Raw genomic sequence first — 20010 nt, 5'->3', positions numbered from 1 at the left:
CAACCAGAGGCAGCTTTCCATTGCCTGCACCACGTCGGCCGTCAACCTAATGCCTCGAGAAATGACACCACGACAGTCGGCAACACGCCCGTCTCAAGTCTCAAATGGCACAGTGCGTGGCGACTTTTTTGCGAACAGTCCGCAGGCGGTGATGGATGCTGGTGCAAGATTGAAGCGTATCATTCGTTTGTTTGTCCCTGCGTCCTAGAACACAAAACACCACAGTGGAACTCGTCGGGTGCCCTGCAGCTCGGTGCATCAACGGCGTCATGGTGGCGGGCAGCAAAGGCGCTCTTTGTCTGTGAATCGGAGACTGCTGCTGCCGTATTGCTCTTCCCAAAGTTGAATTTTGGGGCCATGGACGCGGTGCAAAACGTCGTGATGGCAATGCGCCGTCCAGATCTGTTGGGTTCAAAGAGTCTCTCGACGCACCAGACGGCGGAACTTTGGTTCACGCGCCCCTACGGAGTAGTCATGGTTGTGAAGCCGCCTGTGTTTGAAAAGCGTGCCTCATCCATCCATCCACACAGAAGACAGGAGAGTTTGTGGCTTCTTCAGTTCCAGTACGTCTGTCAGGCGTTGCCTTTGTCGCTTTCGGACCCTATCCATAACATAAGATGATAACTCAGTGGCAGTCGGTGACGAGAATCAACCCCGACAAACCACAGTTTTGCCAAGCCAAGTATGGAGTGACCAGATTTACCCAGGTACTTGAGCACGCGCGTTAGTATTTCATTGCGGGGCGCCCGCCGGGCTGTTAAGAAATGGTGGGTCGGCAAGTACCATCAATCGCGTCTTTCCAACGCGGCTGCCATCGTTGAAGCATCGCCTGAGCAGACCGGGCCACGTCGACGCGCATGGAAGCCTTTGCAGGTACCACAAAGTGGAAACTGTCGCAAACTCCTGAACACCGTCAGACCCAACACTTCTTTTGGCAGCCATCCATCCACCTTTCGCGATGCCAATACGCGTCGGCGGACGCTCCCAGGACAACCGATCCCCGGGAACATCGCCGTCACCTTCGCAAACGCCTTCGACGAGATATGGCTTAACAGGCCGGCGGAAGCCTGACGGGCGGAGTGTGTCTGGAACGAAAAGGAAGAGAACAAACACCCTCACGTCAGAACCGTCCACTACCCGCCAGAGGACCCTGGACACCGGCAGCGACGAGGAGGGCAGCGGCCAAAGCGAAAGCGGCATCTTCGAGGACGTGTATGATCCTGACCAGCCACTTCAAGACCGCCGGGCTGTGCAACAAGGGCTGAGGGACCTCCTCAAGGGCATTTCTGAAAACTCAGAGGAATACCTGCGAGATGACTCACGGGGTTTGCACGATACCATTTTAAAGGCCAACGAACTGTCCAAACAGTTGAAACAGACCACCGAAGCCACAATCGATTCGCGACTGCTCGTAAGCACCACTGATCTGTCTTATCGGAAAACTTTGCGTCTCACCCAAGGCAGCCTCTCGCAAGGCGTAGATGTGGATGAACTTGTTTCCAAGGCCATTACATACATGCGACAAGGCAGTGGAATTACCGATGACAATGCCCTGGAGCTGTCAAGCACACAGCGGCAACGGAGAGCAGCATCACGGCGCAGGGGACATGACGATGATGAAGACGACGACGAGATAGGAGACGAGGGCGACATGATGAACTGGCCTCACCTCGGTCGTTTTGCTTGTTTGCCATTCATTCGACGTCCTGCCCTCCCAGGATTCCTGTTGGGGCCAATGTCCGTCGAGAAGAAAGCTCGCAAGATTGCCAAACGGACTGCTCCCTTTCGACCTAATAACTTGACAGAGACGCGGCCCGAGGTGCTCAACGTCGACGAGTTGGCAAGGAAGGAGAATGACTTGACCGCGATATGTGGCAAGATCCTGCACCAATTGCATAAGGTCCAGATCGAAAGACAAAAAGCTGTCGCAGACTTGATCCACGAAGAGATGGACGGGCACGAACAAACGCGAATCATGCACCAGCACGGGCTTCGCAGCACTGGAGGAATAGACTTGATGCGTTTTGTTGTCAATCCAAAGTCTTTTGGACAGACCGTTGAGAATATCTTCTACGTTAGCTTTCTCATCAGAGATGGCCGTGTTGAGATCGATTTTGACGAATTCGATCTCCCTGCATTAGGTGCGTCCCATGAACGCGTCGGAAACATCGTTTAATGTTGCTAATACACCGTCCTTGAAACAGCACCTGTTGGACGTGATCCAGAAGATGACAGCACCCAACGCCATGGGGCTTCGAAGCACCAAGCAATCATATCGATGGACGAGGGAATATGGCGTCAGATTATAGATGTTTTCGATATTACGGAACCGATGATAAGTCACCGGAGAGAGACCACACATACTGGACCCGGTGCCCGCGGTTGGTATAGTTAATGTCAGACCGTTTTGTGAACGTTCAGACATGGCAAAAGGGCTTTGTGTACGAATTCAGAATGACCTGTGAACCATGACGGAATGAACAGATGACTCGCATCTTGCTCTTGGCAAACCTTGACGTTCGCGTAGCATTGTGGCCAACGCTCTCGTGCTCTCGATATCACACGGTGAACTTTGCAAGTTCTGCCAGGGAAGACATTGTTCTCGCGTCTTCCCCGCACACGCTTTGCCGAGACGGCTCTTGGTCATGAGGCGCTTCGATCCGTATTCGCTAGTCCTTTGTTGTTTCCTCCAACACTGTATGTCGCCATTCAAATTGGGCTGCCGCGAAGGAGCGTGAATGTGCTCAACAAAGGCAATCCTGTCGGAATTGTACGTACTCTGCTCGACACAGCTCTCGAATGTTACCAGCAGTGATCTGACGCCGCGGCAACGCTCGGCTACATAAGTATATAGACCCAGGAACGCCTCCTCCTCCATCTTTATTTTTCTTGAACTTGGCGTCAAATGTCGCATCAGTCAAAATTCCTCACATCGTGACAACAGTTTCCGCCCAAGACCGTTGACCAGCATGGGTCAAGACAAGGATGGCAAACCGCCCGACGCGGCCCCTGCCGGCTCGAACGAACCGCCTCAGACATCACTCACCAGGGACGACGACGCTGATGATCCCTCGCCGGGGCTGGTTTGGCCGTTGTGTGCATCTGAGCCCGTCGAAAGCTCCGAGTCTCAAGTCCAAAGCCCGTACGACTCTAGACATGAAGAAGCCGGACTGAAAGGCGATTTGGACACAAAACCTGTTGCAGAGGTCCAAGGTGAGGGCTCGAAGGGCACGGGCACAGCTTCAACCCGCAATGAGCAGAGACACAACGCTGAAGACTTCCAGGAATACCATGACAGAATCCACAACGCCATGAACCATTGTGCACCCGATCTATACCACTTGGCCCGCGACACAGAGCCCTTGTACTTGAGTCCACGGGACTTTGTGCTTCCCGCGAATCTTTGCACGTACGTGTCAAAGTTTGTGTCAACCATCGCGGGCTCCGTAGGGATGAACAACTTGAACCGAGCAGCACTAGATGCACAACGTGACGAATGTGGTGCGGCTCAGAAGCCAGAACGCCTGGCTCTGACTCAGGAGACTCTGATGAATTATATCGCTAAGCCTCTGGAAATGCTGTGCATTTACATCCAGACATGGCAACTGAGGGTCGTGGATCATGAAAACGGACCAGCGGCCGACCTGGGACTCGATGCTGCTGTCCCAACGCCCGGGGAGATTGAACTGGAAGCCTTTGCAGAGCTCACAAGCCAATACAACAAACTAAAACTGGCGTATTCCCATCTCTTGATGGAAGTCCGGGCGCAGCGTGCGGAGCCAAGCCCTCCAAAACGCAGGCCTTCATGGGACTGGCAACAGGCAACGAGAGTATGTGCCGCCTGCGGGAGCAAGTTTGAAAGACATGTCAAAGACAAAGGAGAGCCGAAGGAAAAGGCACGCATGGAGGTCCCTGCAGAGGACGACCAATCCATCGCCTCGCATCCCCTTCTCTCGGTTTCACGGACGGAAGTTGGAGCGCCCACCGCATCGGCAGAGGTCCTGGAAGAAACGGCCGAGGAGTGGACAGATGACCTGGCTACCTTTGATGAAGAGCAGGCCAGACTATTACAACAACCTCGCTACGTGAGCCCTACGGGTTTCTCCGTCATCTCTGCCGCAGAAGCCCAGGAGGACCCGGACATACTGGAGCCCACGCCGAGTTATCCCAGGGCCCCGAGCCCAACTCAGTTCTTGAACACCACAAGTCCATGGCACGCCGACGCCGAAGCGCAAGCTCGCTCGCACCATGTGCCAGAAGACAGATGTTCGGTTGCAAGCATCCTGGGCAAATACGGGCCACCTCAAGAAGACTTGTCACGGTCATCATCACCTTTGCGGCGCAAACAGTACCTGGAAGACATGTTGCACCGGAAATGCGAGGAGCATGAGCGTTTGAGGGAGATATACGAGGAGATGGCGGACAGATATGAAGGCATGACCAGGATCTACGAAAGGTCGGCGAAACGGTACAATATCCTTACCAGACGGTATGAGAGCCTGACGGAGAGGCACGAGGAGATGAAGGCGAGGTTCGACAGGGACAGGCAGATTCACGACACAGTGACGGCGGTCTACGTCACAAAGGCGGTCGACGTGGACTGGACACGAAACTCAAGCCGAAGCCGGTCGGGGAGCAACGGCAATGGCATTCGCAGCATGTCACCGCCCGTGAGTCCCAGGGGAACGGTATATCCAATGACTCCTCCACCGTCACTGGATACGACCGAGACTGGCCGACGGGTAAACGTTGAGCCTAGAGCCCGCGTGAGCGCCCCCGGACGGGCCCCGAACATACCGAAATTCGAGCAGGGTCCTCGTGCTGCCGTGCGGCGTCCGCGGGTTGAACTTCAGACCAAGTCGCCCGAAGCAGAGGCCTCGATGGTCTGCGACAGCCACACTGTCCCCCGGACTGGACAGTCACTGTCCTTTTCAGGCTTTGTCGAAAACCAATGCCAGTCGTGGGTCACCATGTACGACTTCCTGTGGTCTTTCATCGATGCAATCCCGCAGCCGTCCGTTCCCCTGCCGGGCGCGGATGGTTCCTCCTTGCCAATGAACCGCAACGCCGAGCCGGGCATCCCGTGGAGTGCCTTTTTCAACGTCCTCACCCACGCCGTCTTGGTATTTGGCATCCAGACCTGGATCGCGTGCGCGGAGGAGCGAAACACGTGGTTGTACGCCAACAATATCAAGCCACCCACTTTACTCTCCTCGTATGCTCGTGGGGAGAGGTCCTCTTGGCCGGGGCTGCATGGGGGACTGTTCACGGGTGCAGAGCTGTCTATGCTGCTGACGTTGATGTTGTTGAATTCGCGACATGTTTTGGGTCTTTTGGGTCGGGTGGTGCGGGCATTTGATTTGGCAAATCGGCAGAGCATGAGGGTTGTGGTGTTTGGTGCTGTGGTGTTTATGTTTTGCAAGTATGGGGGTCAGCGGTCTCCGCAGTGAACTTGTCGTTTTATGTAATTACTTGTAAATATGCAAGTATGCAGAGGCTCTTTTAAAGAGATTGACAATGATGTGACTCTGTGCGCCATTGTAGTCGGGAGTCGAGACTTGCTCTCCACTGCCCATGAATCAGCCCATCTGCTCAGGTGAGGTGCTCTTCACGTTTCCAGTCCAGTTCCTCAATTGTTCCAGAAACGGGTGTGGCCAATTTTGTGTGGTATGCCACCTATATCTTACTTGACACTCCGAGTACGCACTCTGTATTGCTCAGCCTCCCAAGTCCTGACACGGTCATCCGGCGCCTCCGATGACTTGCAGGGTCTCGGCACCGCAGGCGAATTGTCAGTGATGGGATTTATCAATACGTACTAGTACGGAGTAGTTGGCAGGGTTTGCTCGGGCGGGGCCCCTGAGCGAGACTGAGTAATCCTCCAGATGTCCGAAAAGGGGTGCTGATGTCATGATTCCGCCGGTTCCATGGAGCTCCATGAGATCACGATAAGGGAACGAACGCCAAGTCGCAAGCCAAGTGGCTTCCCTGCCAGACTGCCATTACACGTTTATTAGTCACCACTCACCAGTCTGGGGCCACCTTTTTATTTTTGGGCCAGAAAACTCCGTACGTCGGAGTGCGCATCTTGCCGACGAATCCGGATTCCGGCATTTGGATTTCCCCTGTCCCATGTGGTCTGCATCGCCACTCTTTCAGCCGTTGAAGAAGAGTCAACTGGGCAAGTATGGTGTGAAGTCGCTTAGCAATGTCAGTAGCTCGTCTTTGCCGAAGCGTAGGGGCAGGATTTTCGTCTTTGATGATTACATTTTAGCTTCGCGCTTAAATAGCAACGCCGTCGCCGCATCGACTTTGGCTTGGGCGCGTCGCAATTGTGCACAGCAGCAACTACAGCAACAGCAACGGCAACAGCAACGGCAACAGCAACGGCAGCACCACCGTTGCTCGTGCATATCCTCTCGTCTTGGTGCATATTCAGGGCCGTCAAAAAACTATCGCACCTTTACTTCTACCGACATAAACGCGCACACCATGTCGGCAGACCTTATCCCGGCCAACCCGGCAGATTTGATGGTCATCCGCAACGTCACGCCCAACGTTGCCACTTTCTCAGTGCCGTTTTCGCGATTTGGCAGAATCAAGATTGGTGGTCGTGGCACACTTGGTATGTTCCAATTGCCCAGGAAACCCGGCTTCAATGCTGATCGGTAGCACAACATGACCGTGACTGACGGGCCCTTTAGTCAAGCTCACCTCCGGCAACCTCGCCGTCTTCTCTCCCGTCGCTCTCACAGAAGAAACCAAGGCCAAGGTGGCCGGATTCGGCGGAAGCGTAGGCTACATCGTAGCCCTCGACTTTGAACACCACATCTTCATTTCTGAATGGGCCAAGCAGTGGCCCAATGCCAAAATCATCGGCCCCGAGGGTCTCTTCGAGAAGCGCGCCAAGCAGATTCAGGATCCCAAAATCAACAATGATAAATTCCATGTCGTATTCACAAAAGATGGTAAGCGCGACATGAAAATCAGCCACGAGTTTGATGCCGATTTCGACTACGAGTATGTCGACGGCCATGCAAACAAGGAACTCGTCTTCAACTACAGGCCAGACAAGGTTCTCATCGAGGCCGATCTCCTCTTCAACCTGCCCGCCACCGAGCAGTACAGCAAGGTGCCCGAGTCGCAAAGACCCGGTGGCTTTCTTGACAGGCTATTCCGAGCGTTGCAGAACACCGAGGGAGAGGCGACCTGGCCCAAGCGGTTCAATTGGCTTCTCACCAAAGACCACACCAGCATGAATGAGAGTCTTGCGACGATTGCGAAGTGGGATTTCACTACGCTGATTCCCTGTCACGGCGATGTTATTCAAGGCAATGCAAAAGAGGTGTTCAACAAGATGTTCGAGTGGAATTTGCACGGGAAGGCGTAATCTCAGAGATGGGTTGAGCCGTGCTGGGGCAGAGGGGCGTTTGGCGACGTCTTGTCAGAATTGACGGTAATGCAGCGCATCAGCGGCGTCGTGGGCGAACGGGATCTAGGTTGAAATGGGACGGAGTAGATACCCAAGATGAAAATGTGCTCTTATAGATGACGTCAATGAAGGTACAGGATTTTGTTTCGCTTTTACATATTCGAGCCTCAATGACGCAAGGCATCAGTTGATGATATTGAGGAGTAACTACCACCAAGTAAGTAGATGGCAGTTCCTCACTCACGGACCTCTTTGGTATTTTAAAATAATGGTGTGTCACTTGGTCAATGTCGAGCAGGCAGGGGTTACATCATGGCCAAGTGACGGTGAAAAGCCGGTCTAGGACCATCCGCTTTGGGAAACGACACCTCTCGCTTTGTCGGGACAAAACTGTTCGTTTATCTCCCCAGCCTCGCTTGCTATTCTTTCCCCTCTTTCTCCTTGTTTTTCTTTCCCAGATTTGCACGCTCATAGCTACGCGACAATGAGGTTCGCCAACGTCGTTGTTTTCGGGGCTGCGTTGTCGCCCTTTGCCAGCGCTGCCGACTTCGTGACGGGCAGCCGCGAATCGGTAGATACTTTCAAGTATACTATCAACAAGTGTACCGACGCGAAGCCATGTTCTCTGTACTTGGTGAGGCTGGCGACCATGGAAAGGGTCGCGACTATTTTTGGTGCGTGAGAAAAACCGTGTCGGCCAAGGCTTGTTTTTGTTTGGTTTGCCGATGCGCTCGCGTAGACGCCATTGCCGGACACGGGCCGTCCGCTAACGCACAATGCCGACAATCACAGAAAACCGGGCGGGCACAGAGTTCACGGCCAAGATACAGAATGTCCCGTCTGGCACGTATATCTTCCAGGCTACCGGGGGCGAAGACGGCAAGACGACGACGACGACGCAGTTCACGTATGATACGAACTTGGTGACGCCGGGCACCGACTCACCCACGTCGTCCTCGCCAGCGACTTCTTCGGCCACGGCATCGTCCAACCCTTCTCCTCCTCCGGGACCCGCCAGGGCCTCATCTGCTTCTGGTTCTACAGGTACGTCGGCTCGCTGGGCAGCTGGATATTGACCGCCGCCCCGACGGCCAGCCTGTCGGATGCTGCAATCGTCTGTCAGGTCGGCGGACAGTTTGACGAGAAGCTCTGCAGCTGGAACATCTCGGACTCCAGAAACGTCTTTGAGAAGTTCTGGTGGCAAGTGATTTGCTTTTTTTGCATCTTTGCTCCGTATTGACTGCTCACTCCTCCTCACCCAACAGCACCGGGTACGAGGGAATCGTCGTCGACGAAAACGGCAACAGCGCCGTCGACGACAGCAAGTGCCCCTAGCTTGGGGCCTCGCGTTACCTTTGGTTCCTTGGAAGCTTTTGGTGTTGCGGCACTGGTACTGGGGTGGCTGTTGATTTGAAGGAAAATAAAAAAAAAAGCTGCATTCGTGACGACTCGTGAGCAAGACGTCAGACAATGGGGATCAAGCTTGGTAAATCATGAACGCTGCGAGGGGGGCCGGACGCAAATTGTTAACTACGTACTTGAATGCGAAATGACGAGATGTGTCCTGCCGGATCGTGGCCGCCTCTTGTTGAGGTGAAGAAGTGAAAATTGCATCGTGCCTCAACTCAGACTGACGGCCAGCTGGCCGGATGGACGTCGGCTCTGGTGGACTGGTGGTGCCTGTGGGGAATCTCGGCTCGGCAGATGTCACCGACTGCTAAGCCTGCCTCACTTCATCGTTTGACTCGACACTCGACACTCCCCTTCAACATTTCAACCCTGAGCCAAACCCTCGACCCTCCTTTCGCTCCCCGCCCGCAAACAACGGCCCAGAATGACATGACCACATGGCCATGGCTGAGTACGGGAGAATGGACCCCTTCTCCTTTGCGGGCTCCAAGGATGTCGACCATCCTGTGAGCGTCCGAATGTAGGCTGCTCTCCCGACGCATGTCCCCAAGACCACCATGCGTCCGCTGCCGAGCCACGCAGTGTGGCCTCACGCTCAACCTTCTGTTTGCTGAGTTTCGACTTCAGAATGAACCTAGAGGGGGACGAGCCTCCAGTCAAATATTCGACGCTCCTTGAGCGACCGGACCTCAGGCATATTGGGTCCAACACCAGGTTGGCACCGACAGATCCATCCATCCCGACTCGTCCATCACTTGGACTGACCGCTGCCCTAGCCCGCATTCCGAGCTTTACGTAACGATACAAGTCTGGGCCGGCTCTAAACCCCTTACAATCCCCGTACAGACAGCATACAAGCCCTTCCGATCCGAACGAAAGTGCGTGCAGAACATGAGACCCGAGACCCGCCGTGACATGACCCTGTACTCACTGTCGCCTTTGACACAGATGGAACGAGTGGCTAGAGCTGCCCATCACATACAAGTCGCTGCCCGTAAATTCTCGTCTCGCCATCACAATATGGGACCTGTCACCTACCGGGGGGAAAGACGCTATTGACCATGCGATTCCCTTCGGAGGCACCACATTGCCCATGTTTGATATCGACAATCAAATCCAAAAAGGTCGCCAAAAGTGCCTCGTCCACAGGCACAAGCATGCTGACGGAACAGACAACTCCACCACGCCGGCTTTGGTCACGACAAAAATAAAGGCCAGCCTTCGGAATGGGGGTGGTCCACTTGTCGATAAAGACGCCGAAGAGCTCGACAGAATGGAAAAGTTGTTCAAGAAGCATGAGATGGGAGAGATTCCCCGCGTGGACTGGCTGGACCAGATGGTGTTCCGAAGCTTCGAGAAAAAGGGCCTGCAGGCCGCAAAGTCATCCATGAAGATGCTTCAGCGTCAGCGAGCTCTCAACGGAGATAATAATGGCAGCCATTCTCCCCATGTCGATGACCATGGTCTTGATGACGGCCGCCCAAACACGTCAGCTTTTCTACTTAATGTTGAACTGCCACGATTTGATTTCCCCGTCGTATTCGCCGACCATGAATATGACCCACCGCCGATATCAGCCTTGCAACCGCTCTCAGCTTCCCAAGGGACGCTCCCGCTCCATCAGCCGCAGGTTCAATTTGGCCCAGGTATCAATGCTATGGGAGAGGGTTCTGATGGATTCGGGGCCCGGCTCATCAAGGTCTACGATCCAGAGGTCGGCCAGAGAGACAATCCTGCAGAAGCTAAGCACAGGCGGCTGTTCCGAAGCTCACACAGGCACGGAATCCTGGACAAGGATCTCAAACCGAACGCAAAGGTCCGAGACGAGTTGAATTTGATCATGGCATATTCGCCAACCCATGTTTTGTCACCGGAGGAGGCCGACTTGATTTGGAAGTTTAGATATCACCTGACTAGAGACAAGCGAGCCTTGACTAAATTTGTCAAATCGGTCAACTGGACTGACCAGAGCGAGTCCAAGCAAGCGATACAGGTCCTTGGCCGCTGGACGGAGATTGATGTCGACGACGCCCTTGAGCTTCTTGGGCCGTCGTTCGACAATCCGGCCGTTCGTTCATACGCCGTAGAACGGTTACGAAAAGCTGATGATCATGAGCTACTCCTCTATCTCCTTCAGCTGGTACAAGCACTGAAATACGAGCACATATCTGCAGACTCTGAACAAGAGAGCATACAGGATTCGTCACTGGCACGTTTTCTCATACAGCGGGCTGCGGCGAACTTTATGCTTGGCAATTATTTCCACTGGTATCTGATGGTCGAATGCGACGATCACAGTCCAGAACAAGGAATTGATAATCGAAACATATATCGCAAAGTCGCTTATGATTTCATGACCGAGCTCGTCAAACAGCCAACCGGAGCCGAAAACAGGAAAATGCTACTCAGACAAGCGGAGATGATTGCTATCCTCTCCAAGGTAGCGGCCGACATTAAATCATCCGGCGAGTCGATTGCGAAGAAAACCGACCGCCTAAAACACTTTTTGGCAGATCCCAAGAACGAGCTTCTTACCTTTGACCCGCCTCTGACTATGCCCCTTGACCCAGCAATCAAGGTTGTCGGCATTGCACCGGACCAAGTTGCAGTATTCAAGTCATCGCTGAATCCAATCAAGTGCACCTTTAAAACCACGAGTGGTGGCACATATCCCGTCATATTCAAATTGGGCGATGACCTGAGGCAAGACCAACTGGTCATTCAAATCATCACACTCATGGACCAGCTCCTCCAAAAGGAGAACTTGGACCTGAAGCTGTCGCCGTACAAAATTCTAGCAACCAGCACAACTGCAGGCGCCTCCCAATTCGTCCAGTCGCAAAGCTTGTCGGCGATTGTCAGCAAATACAAGACCAACCCCGCGCTCGCGTACCTCAGACATCACAACCCCGACGACAGGCAACCCTTGGGTGTACGACAGGAGACTCTAGATACGTACATCAAGTCCTGTGCCGGATACTGCGTCATCACCTACATCCTCGGCGTCGGCGACCGCCACCTCGACAATCTCCTGCTCGCACCCGACGGCCACTTCTTCCACGCCGACTTCGGCTTCATTCTCGGCCGAGACCCAAAGCCGTTCGCGCCGTTGGTGAAGCTGTCCAAAGAAATGGTCGAGTGCATGGGCGGCGTCAACTCGGAGCAGTACAACCGCTTCAAACAGTACTGCTTTCTAGCCTACACGGCCCTGCGGAAATCCTCAAACCTCATCCTCAACCTCTTCAGCCTCATGCTGCACGCCAACATCCCCGATATCCGCCTGGAGCCTGACAAGGCCGTCATGAAGGTGCGCGAGAGGTTCCACCTGGAGCTCAGTGAAGAGGAGGCCATTGTGTACTTTGGGAACGTGATAGAGGGCACGCTGACGGCTTTTGCGCCAGTCGTGATTGACAAGTTGCATGAGTGGGCGCAGGCGTTGCGCGCCTAGACCCATGCATGTATCGGTGCTTGATGCTGTTGTGCACATGATGTGCACTGGTGTGGTTCATGGACATGTCGGTCTACACGGAACTTGATTGTGATTTATGCCCCGTTGCACCGCACGGTGGTGAGCATAGATGCATAGCAATACCAATAACGATCTTGTTTCCATGCTTGGGTTCCTGGCAGTGTCGACTGGGTTTTAGTTAAGAATGGCTACCTCGGCGCTTTTGCCACGATAGAACGCAGACAAGTCGATTCAGTCCACCATCATAGCCGTGTGTGTGTGCGCGCGCGCATGGAGCTTCTATTGTTTTGTAGAGCTCTTGGTATCATTTGTAGCTAAATACGAGTCCAGCTGCATACAGGACAATCCCTCATAATGCACTTCATTCCGAATTCCACATCACGACAGGCTCCCATGGTAAACCAAACATGGCTGTGCTTCGATTCATGACTCTCGTGTGCTCGCAATGAGTGAGAATTGGCCTCTGCAAGCAGCAAACGTAAACGATTTACCAGAAACCGCGCTTCCTCCAAGTTCTGTAGGTCTCTCGATGGTTGTTTCAGACCCCTGGCCCGTTCGACAGTTTTCAGAGTATCCCCAGGTCAGCACTTTGCCTTCCGGGGTGATGGCGAAGGAGTTGTCGATGCCGGCTGCGACGAGGGTAGCCGTAATTCCTGCCACTGATGTCAGCCATCTCTTCAAAGGCTCAAGGAGGCGGGAGAAGAAGGAGAAGAAGAAGAAGAAAGAGGCGCAGATTGAAAGGGCACGCACCAGGGATAATGGTAGGCTGCAGCAAAATCCTCGGCCTTCCCCGGCTGTCGAACAGGACATGTTCCCTGGGCAATGCAGACAAATCCATCCCAACCTGGCTGTCGTCACATCTTCCCCATGCAAGAACCTTTCCATCCTTCGTGCACGCCATGCTGTGCTGAAACCCACCGGCCATGTGGCGAATCTCGTACCCTTTGAGCCCTTCAACGATTTTTGGGATGCCAACGTGAAGATTATCCTCGCTGGCTGCAAGACCCGTTTGGCCAAAGTTGTTCAGTCCCCAGGTCCACACTTGGTCCTCCTTATCTATCGCGAAGCTATGGTTGAACCCAGCAAAGACCTTGACGATTCCCCGCCTTGGTAAATCCACCATTCGCGGGATCAAGGATTCGAATTGATGTCGCTGGACAAGACGACGGCCAAGTTCAGCCTGTTGCCCGGACCCCCAGGCGTATACGTCTCCTGATTCTGTAAGAGCGAGCACGTGGTTTGCGCCGGTGGAGAGCTCCTTGATATCTTTGAGGCCTGCTATTTGGATGGGTGTGACTTGGAAGCGTTCTTTGCACTTGGACTTTTTCTGGGGGCGCATTTTCTCTCGCAAAAAGCCGTACACGCCGTCACTTCCCTTGATCAAGTTAGCTCTCCGACTCGGGGGGGGTGGGGGTGGGAGGGAGGCAAGAGTTGCTAAAGTACAAAAAAGGTGCCCCAGCCGTATACAAGCCCAGATCTAGTAAGGACAAAGGTCGCATTATCAGTGGCAGCAACTTGCGTGATATCCGACTTCAGATGTTCCAGTCCTTCTGCAGGCGCGGGCGTGCTCTCGAGAGGGTTCAAATCCGTTACGTCTGGGTGGCGTAGCGCGGGCTGTTCCCATTTTGTACTTCGACCAAGAGCCCTGGAGTCGTTGGCACCCCAAGTCAAGACTCGGCCGTCGTGTGTGAGTGCAGCGCAGTGCATGCTTCCGACTGCTACTTGAACAATGCCTACATCCTCTGAGTTTAGTACATGGTTGAGACGCGGTTTGCTTGCGTTCACAGGGCTCCTCTTGTCGCAGATCTTATTTCGTAGACCAAGTTCGCCATTCTCTCCGCTCCCGAACACTGCAATTTCCAGTCGTCGTGTTGGTGCACTATTGAGCTGCTTGACGGGCTTTGTGCGTCGGGGCGTGATGTCATTTAGTTTGCGACGCTTTGTGTAGGTGTCTGAGCCAGGCTCCTCCTTGATCTTCATAGGTGTGTAGTCCTTGAGTTGATTCGTGGTGTCACCAATCTTCCTCTTTCCCGGCCGCTGTGGCTGTGGCGGCAAAGTCAGCACTTTTTTGAGCCTTAATACGACGGTGGGGGTTTTCTCGTGCCAATTCCGGGGTACAGATTTGCTCACCAGCTGGGGCAGAGTGGAATGAACGAATGCAACAGACGGCTCCTGACGAACCGTATTATTATCAAGGCCGTGTGCGTCGTTAGGCCTCAGATCGCGAAAGGAAAGCACTAGGCTTTTCGCAAAAGCTATCATGTTGAGCTCAGCCAGTGCAAACGCGCGTTGGTCCGACGGATGTGAGTTGGGGGTTCCTGATGCTGCGATGTTGAATGGTGGAGATGTTGAAGATGGACCTGATGCCAGCCTGCGTTAGTGTCAGGGGTGCGCATACCCGCGTGTCAGATCAGATCTGGGAAAGAAAGACTGGACAAGGTTCCTTCCGGTACGCCTCTCTTTTTAATTTCGCTTACAGGCTAGGCTGTCTACGGATATATTTAGTTAGTAACTACCTGCTACAGGTTCATTCCGCAGCCCCACACGAGAGCAAGCACTAGCACACGGTGGCGGTACCTCCAGCATGGGGTGATGCAGGCCGCATTTCTAAAAGCACTGTTCCCATTCCAAATTCCAATCACCCCTCTGCAACAAAATAATTAGAACTGGAAACTTGTGAATATCTTCGGGACGTTATTTTGGAGACAGAACTACGTGGCCAGGATTGCCGCGCTCATGATGACTGCCCGCTCATGTGATCGCACTGTGGTCGTCATTCGTGGTTGAATACATAGGATAGGTACGGAGTACCTAGGCACGTAATCTGTTGACAGTGCGGAGTATCACCGGAGGCGAAGGTGAACCGAGGGGTCAGGCTGGCACCGAAAAGTGGAGCACCCTCGGGTTAGCTGCTAGGGCACAACCACCACGTGGTCAGTGGTCACCCCCGTCATATCTTTGCGCCATCTCCCGTACCCTGCATGGCCGGCCTTCTCAATTGCAAAAAGCCTTCAGTCGCAGTGTACGGGGCCTTTTGGAATCCCGGAGCAGCGAGATTCCCCCGCTTCTCTATACCCATCGCGTTAAATGATGGCTGGCCCTGTCCACCCTCGTCGTACGGCTGCAGCCAGTTCCACTCATCGCCCGCCCCCAGCCCTGGTATCGACACATTCCGCGCAGGGCGCATCTTTGCCTTTGCGATGGTCAGCTGGTCATCGGCAGAGTACGACCCTACGTCGCTTGTGAGCGTCATGGGTCCCCAGTGGAAAAATGCTATGAGACTCTCCATGGCCGACTGCCACGTCCAAGTGGGTAGCTGGAGCGCCTTGGCCGGCAGAAAAGAAGAGTAGCCGTGCACTGCCGTAAAGGGGTCGACAATAGCACCAAACGGACGCAGTTTCGCATTGTGCAGGTCCGTGAAGACATCCACATCCATGATTTTGCTTTGATCGCTGGGACTGATGGGTGAGAGCCAGTAGGGCTTAAAGGTGGGATATGTGTCTTTGGTCAAGACCCGGAGGTTATCAAACGGATTGTTGACGTTCTCTCCTGTAAAATACGTGCTAATAATGTCGTAATCCAGCTCTTCGTTCCTCTCGGGCTCCGAGTAGCCGTCGAAGTAGCCTACGAGTCCGTCGTATTCTCGCTCTTTGTCGCCGAGCTTGACGTGGAAGACGTACGAGTGCTCGCCGTTCAAATCTTCATCGTCCACGAGATCTCTCTCCGGATACAACGAGCGCTCTCCGGTGCGGGTGCTTTGGTTACTTAGGGGCGGCCCTGCCAGCTCCAACGACCAGCCCATATTTACTAGCGCAAGAGGCTTCCCGATGGTGCAGCTGAGAAACTGGGCGTAGGCGTCCGGCGCGGGGGGCAAGTTGTCAAGAGCAGTTGTGAGCATGACCCAGACCCCCTCAAGATAGTCCTTGTTCTTGAGCCGCAAGATAAAGGCATCCAATCGCTGGGCATCCGCCGTGGAGATTGTCTGGTCTGGCTCAAAGGGCGACCACTTAGGCTCCTCGAGGGCGTCCCCAGGCCCTCCAATCCGCACCTCTCCGTAAAACGTGCCGTCCTGCAGAAACAGCTGGATGCCGTAGTCAGCATAGTTGACTACTATCCAGCCCCATATGGGGTTCTCCCATTCCGTGGCAGAGCGCCAGTATGATGACTGTCTCGAGGCACCATCGTCTATCGACCTAGCCGGCATAATGAAGTCGGCGTTGAGTCGTGCAGGTTGATTGATCTGCGGTGGCAGCTGGATAAACTCACAGGCCGAGCCGTTCTGGGGCTGAACAGCATTGGCAACGAGGGTGCCGTCTTGGAGGACTGTCTGCGGCTCGTAAAAGTCGCTGATGCTAGGAAAGAGAGGCGGCGGCGGCTCATTTTGCGGCTGCGGCTGCGGGTCGATGGCTACGATGGCTTGGCCAAACTTGTCTATGATGTTGAGCTTTCTAAATCTGATTTGGGGCACGTATCAGCTCAGCTCAACACAAACCGCAGACTGGCATAAAGATTGTCTGTATATGGGAGGGGCAAGTAACTCACGCCATCTGTCCATGTGTGACGGGCTTGAAAGGGCAGAATGCAGCGTTGCCAAAATTGGTCATGGCTGCGAACGGGGTGACGCTCGAATTGCCCATGATGAGCTCGATACGTTCTTTGGTCAGACCAGCGGCGTCAAACTCGGCCGCTTTGACTGCGACGGTAGTCTCGCCTTGATCAGTCAACTGTTTATTCTCGGGCTTGACGTGCGTGCCCATGTTGAGAGTGAGGAGCCCCTGGGTGAGCCCGGATAGTGGACAAGAAAGGTAGGACAGAGAGCCGATGTTGTCCACCAGCTCCTGGAGGTCAGCCTGGGCGAGACCGCACTCCTTGAGGTACTGGTCCAGGATCTGTGGCGGAGTATCTGAGATGAGCTGCGTCACTTTGCTCTTGAGTGAGAAGCTTGGATGTGGGAGGATGAGCACTCTTCCAGAGAGGATGCGAGTGTCATGGGGGTCCCGGAGCTTTTGCCATAAGGGTCCGTCCGATATATCAACGCCGTAACGCACCATCTTGTTGGCCGAAAGACGCGCAGTCTGTTCGTCTAGAACCCAGAATTCATAAGGAACATGGGTGTACTCGACCTCCCATTCCACGTAGAGTGGGAACCATGGCTGCTGGTCACCCCAATTGTCCCGCGATGGCTTCTCCTTGGTGCCCTTCTCATGGAAATGAGGACACGCATGGCCTTGTGTAGGTGCGTCTGGGGGTTGCTGGGAAGGTTGCAAGGCGTAGAATTCTGCGAGGAGTTGGCTAGCCGCAGTTACGGGGAGCACGGCTTGGATGGCCGAGATCAGACTGGACAGAGCAGGCGGGAGACTTGATGGTGATGATAGAGGTATGGTCTGCACGGGAAGCCTGACTGGTACATTTTTGGAAAAGTCAGCTGGCCATCCCGAATCGACGCCCCCAACCAGCAGCGTCGGGTCTTTGGCGCTGTAGTAGAAGTCCAAAGTCCCTGTTTTAGCGTCGGTCAGTACGTCGTCGGCGCTCGAAAGTGTCGTCTTAAGCTGGTCTTCCAGGTCAGCTATACACTTGGTGAGATCTTGTAAGCGTCGTGCGATGGCGTCAGCATCAGACTTGGTCTTGTCGTCTCCATCCTCTTTGTTGGAGACGGTGCTGACGAATTTCCACCAAGTCGAGAACATATCCCAGCGCCATTGATCAGCCAGGCGGCTGCAGGCATCCAGGATGCGCTGTATCTGGTTGAGTTCCTTGAGAGCAATGATGGACGCGTCAGTCGGCTTGGTTGGCTGTCCTTTGTTGTCTTGACCGCCAAAGAAGAAGCGTGCTCCGCCTTTGAAGCGAGAAAAATTCCAGTTGTAGACCGTGTCCTTGGCCTCGCGCTGGCCCTCGACGCCGTCATCACGAGCATGCAGCAGGGACTCTATGGCCAAGAGATCTTCCTCCAGCCTCTTCACAACCCCCTTTTCTGAACCTTCTCTCGCTGAGCAGTAAGTCATCAACGCATCCAGAGGACTCGTGCCTACTGAGAGGGCGGGAACCTTTTGATCAAGTACGCCTTGAGAAAAGTCATCTGCCGGGACAGACGCTGGCTTGTTCTCGTGGTCCCATTTGACGTCGTACATTGCGCCATGTAAGCAGAGTCTGACAGGATCTGTTGACTTGAGCCAGGGCCCGGTCACATCCGGGTCGCCAGTGTCGGCAAGAGTCATAAACAGTGCATCCAAACGTTGCTCGTGAGTGTAGCGCTCCTTGGTATCCCATAGCGGATCGCTAGAGGAGTCCGAATGCCAGCCAAAGAGGTAGTAGCTTGCGGTGGCCGCATCGAGGTAGCAGGTCTCTTGGTTAGGACCTTTGTACTCAAAGTTGTCCAGGGTGCTGAAGACGTTGGTGTTGTGCAGCTGAAAGTCGGTAAAGAGCTGGTTACCGCTGCGGAGAACGTTGATATCCGCATACTGAGCATCCGTCGGCGGAGACCACTCCTCGAGCGGCGTCTTCCTGCCGATGAAAACCTCAGCTTGCTGAGCGATGGTGTTTTCGTCCCCTGGGCCTGCGACACCCACAACATACGGCGAGACGTCCACCTCGAGGTCGTAGCTGAGCGGAATGTCATCCAGCGCCCAGAGGTAGTCGCTTTCGATGACCCAGGCCTGGTACTCCTTGAACTGCGACTTCGCTGCGGGGTTGATGCTGTCCATGTCGAGCTTTCGAACCACTATCCATCGGGTCGGCGGACCGAGGAATTCGGGAGTCGACGCCTCTCCGGCCTTGGGGTCGACTTTGACATCGCGATCGGGTAATCCCCGCCTGAGGCGCTCGTCGCTGAGACGCTCCGGAGTGACTGAATCCGTTGCTGCCACGCCGGATCGATACAGCTGAGGAAGAATCCAGTGAAGGTAAATGCCGTGGCGATTCCGGCGAGGGGCGAATGCCCTCGACCCCAAGTCCGTCATGCGCGAGTTACGGCTGGCAGGGGCCGCATTGTGAAGGTCGGCGTGGTTTAGAACGTCGCTCTGCACAACGAAGTTGTCTAGCCGTAGGAAGGTATAGTTGGGCTGTGTGATGGGGATAATACGAGCTCCCTTGTCATCATCATCTCCAGTGCCACACACAGCCGGATTGAGAGAGAATGCTTGAAGCTGAATTGGCACGAGAAGGACGTTACTGTCGGCCATGCTCTGTACTCTTTGGTATGATGCCCCATGGGTCTGGCGGGAAATATACGGTAATCAGTCAACGACTGGTCAAATCTTGAATGGTCAGAGAAACGGGGGGTTAACTGGGATCCTGAAAAAAGTCAGCAAAGAAAAAAAAATAAAAAAAATGAAGACGCGAACAGGTGTTTTCCGAATTTGTCGCCACATGTTCTCCCCTCTTTGTTGGCGTTCACCAACTTCCAACTATGATATGCGCCGTTCTCCCGTCGACGAAGGCGCTTTCTTTTGCTGGCTGGACGCGCCATATTTCCGAAAAGGAAGCTGCCCAGCGCCGCAGAGGGGCTGGAACCGAGAACAAAGACGTAGTGAAGCGGGATTACAGTCGCAAAAATGTCTCAAGCTGTTTGTATGACTTGCTTCGGTATGGTACTTTTGGGTGATATTCACATCGGCTGGTGTCACTGGTGATGGAGACAATTTGGTTACATCATGTACATGCATACAGGCCACGGCCCGTGCCACAGAGGAGATAAACGCTT

The 20010-nt window shown here is 54.2% G+C and overlaps 7 protein-coding genes across 7 annotated transcripts; 5 read left to right on the top strand and 2 right to left on the bottom strand.

The window, feature by feature from the left end:
• Positions 1-958: 958 nt before the first annotated feature.
• On the top strand, positions 959-2176 carry MAM_03337 (Nse4; the record flags this gene model as incomplete). The annotated part of the gene is made up of 1 exon (XM_040822136.1): positions 959-2176. The coding sequence occupies one exon, from the start codon at positions 959-961 to the stop codon at positions 2174-2176; it is 1218 nt and encodes a 405-aa protein (XP_040679941.1).
• A 793-nt stretch (positions 2177-2969) lies between these two features.
• On the top strand, positions 2970-5450 carry MAM_03336 (uncharacterized protein; the record flags this gene model as incomplete). Its single annotated transcript, XM_040822135.1, has 1 exon — positions 2970-5450. The coding sequence occupies one exon, from the start codon at positions 2970-2972 to the stop codon at positions 5448-5450; it is 2481 nt and encodes an 826-aa protein (XP_040679940.1).
• A 1042-nt stretch (positions 5451-6492) lies between these two features.
• MAM_03335 (uncharacterized protein) lies at positions 6493-7390 on the top strand (the record flags this gene model as incomplete). Its single annotated transcript, XM_040822134.1, has 2 exons — positions 6493-6625; positions 6705-7390. The coding sequence occupies 2 exons, from the start codon at positions 6493-6495 to the stop codon at positions 7388-7390; spliced, it is 819 nt and encodes a 272-aa protein (XP_040679939.1).
• Positions 7391-7916: 526 nt separating this feature from the next.
• On the top strand, positions 7917-8767 carry MAM_03334 (phosphoinositide 3-kinase; the record flags this gene model as incomplete). Its single annotated transcript, XM_040822133.1, has 4 exons — positions 7917-8106; positions 8225-8339; positions 8396-8629; positions 8698-8767. 4 exons carry the CDS (start codon positions 7917-7919, stop codon positions 8765-8767), a joined length of 609 nt encoding a protein of 202 aa, XP_040679938.1.
• A 512-nt stretch (positions 8768-9279) lies between these two features.
• Positions 9280-12290, top strand: MAM_03333 (Phosphatidylinositol Kinase; the record flags this gene model as incomplete). The annotated part of the gene is made up of 4 exons (XM_040822132.1): positions 9280-9362; positions 9470-9556; positions 9619-9720; positions 9791-12290. The coding sequence occupies 4 exons, from the start codon at positions 9280-9282 to the stop codon at positions 12288-12290; spliced, it is 2772 nt and encodes a 923-aa protein (XP_040679937.1).
• A 444-nt stretch (positions 12291-12734) lies between these two features.
• Positions 12735-14573, bottom strand: MAM_03332 (Regulator of chromosome condensation/beta-lactamase-inhibitor protein II; the record flags this gene model as incomplete). Its single annotated transcript, XM_040822131.1, has 4 exons — positions 12735-12964; positions 13062-13686; positions 13755-14354; positions 14493-14573. The coding sequence occupies 4 exons, from the start codon at positions 14571-14573 to the stop codon at positions 12735-12737; spliced, it is 1536 nt and encodes a 511-aa protein (XP_040679936.1).
• Positions 14574-15261: 688 nt separating this feature from the next.
• MAM_03331 (uncharacterized protein) lies at positions 15262-19489 on the bottom strand (the record flags this gene model as incomplete). Its single annotated transcript, XM_040822130.1, has 2 exons — positions 15262-16765; positions 16854-19489. 2 exons carry the CDS (start codon positions 19487-19489, stop codon positions 15262-15264), a joined length of 4140 nt encoding a protein of 1379 aa, XP_040679935.1.
• Positions 19490-20010: the final 521 nt, after the last annotated feature.

Source organism: Metarhizium album, assembly GCF_000804445.1.
Source record: "Metarhizium album ARSEF 1941 chromosome Unknown scaffold_6, whole genome shotgun sequence".
Lineage (NCBI taxonomy): Eukaryota > Fungi > Ascomycota > Sordariomycetes > Hypocreales > Clavicipitaceae > Metarhizium > Metarhizium album.
This window is presented reverse-complemented; position numbering and strand designations above follow the sequence as displayed.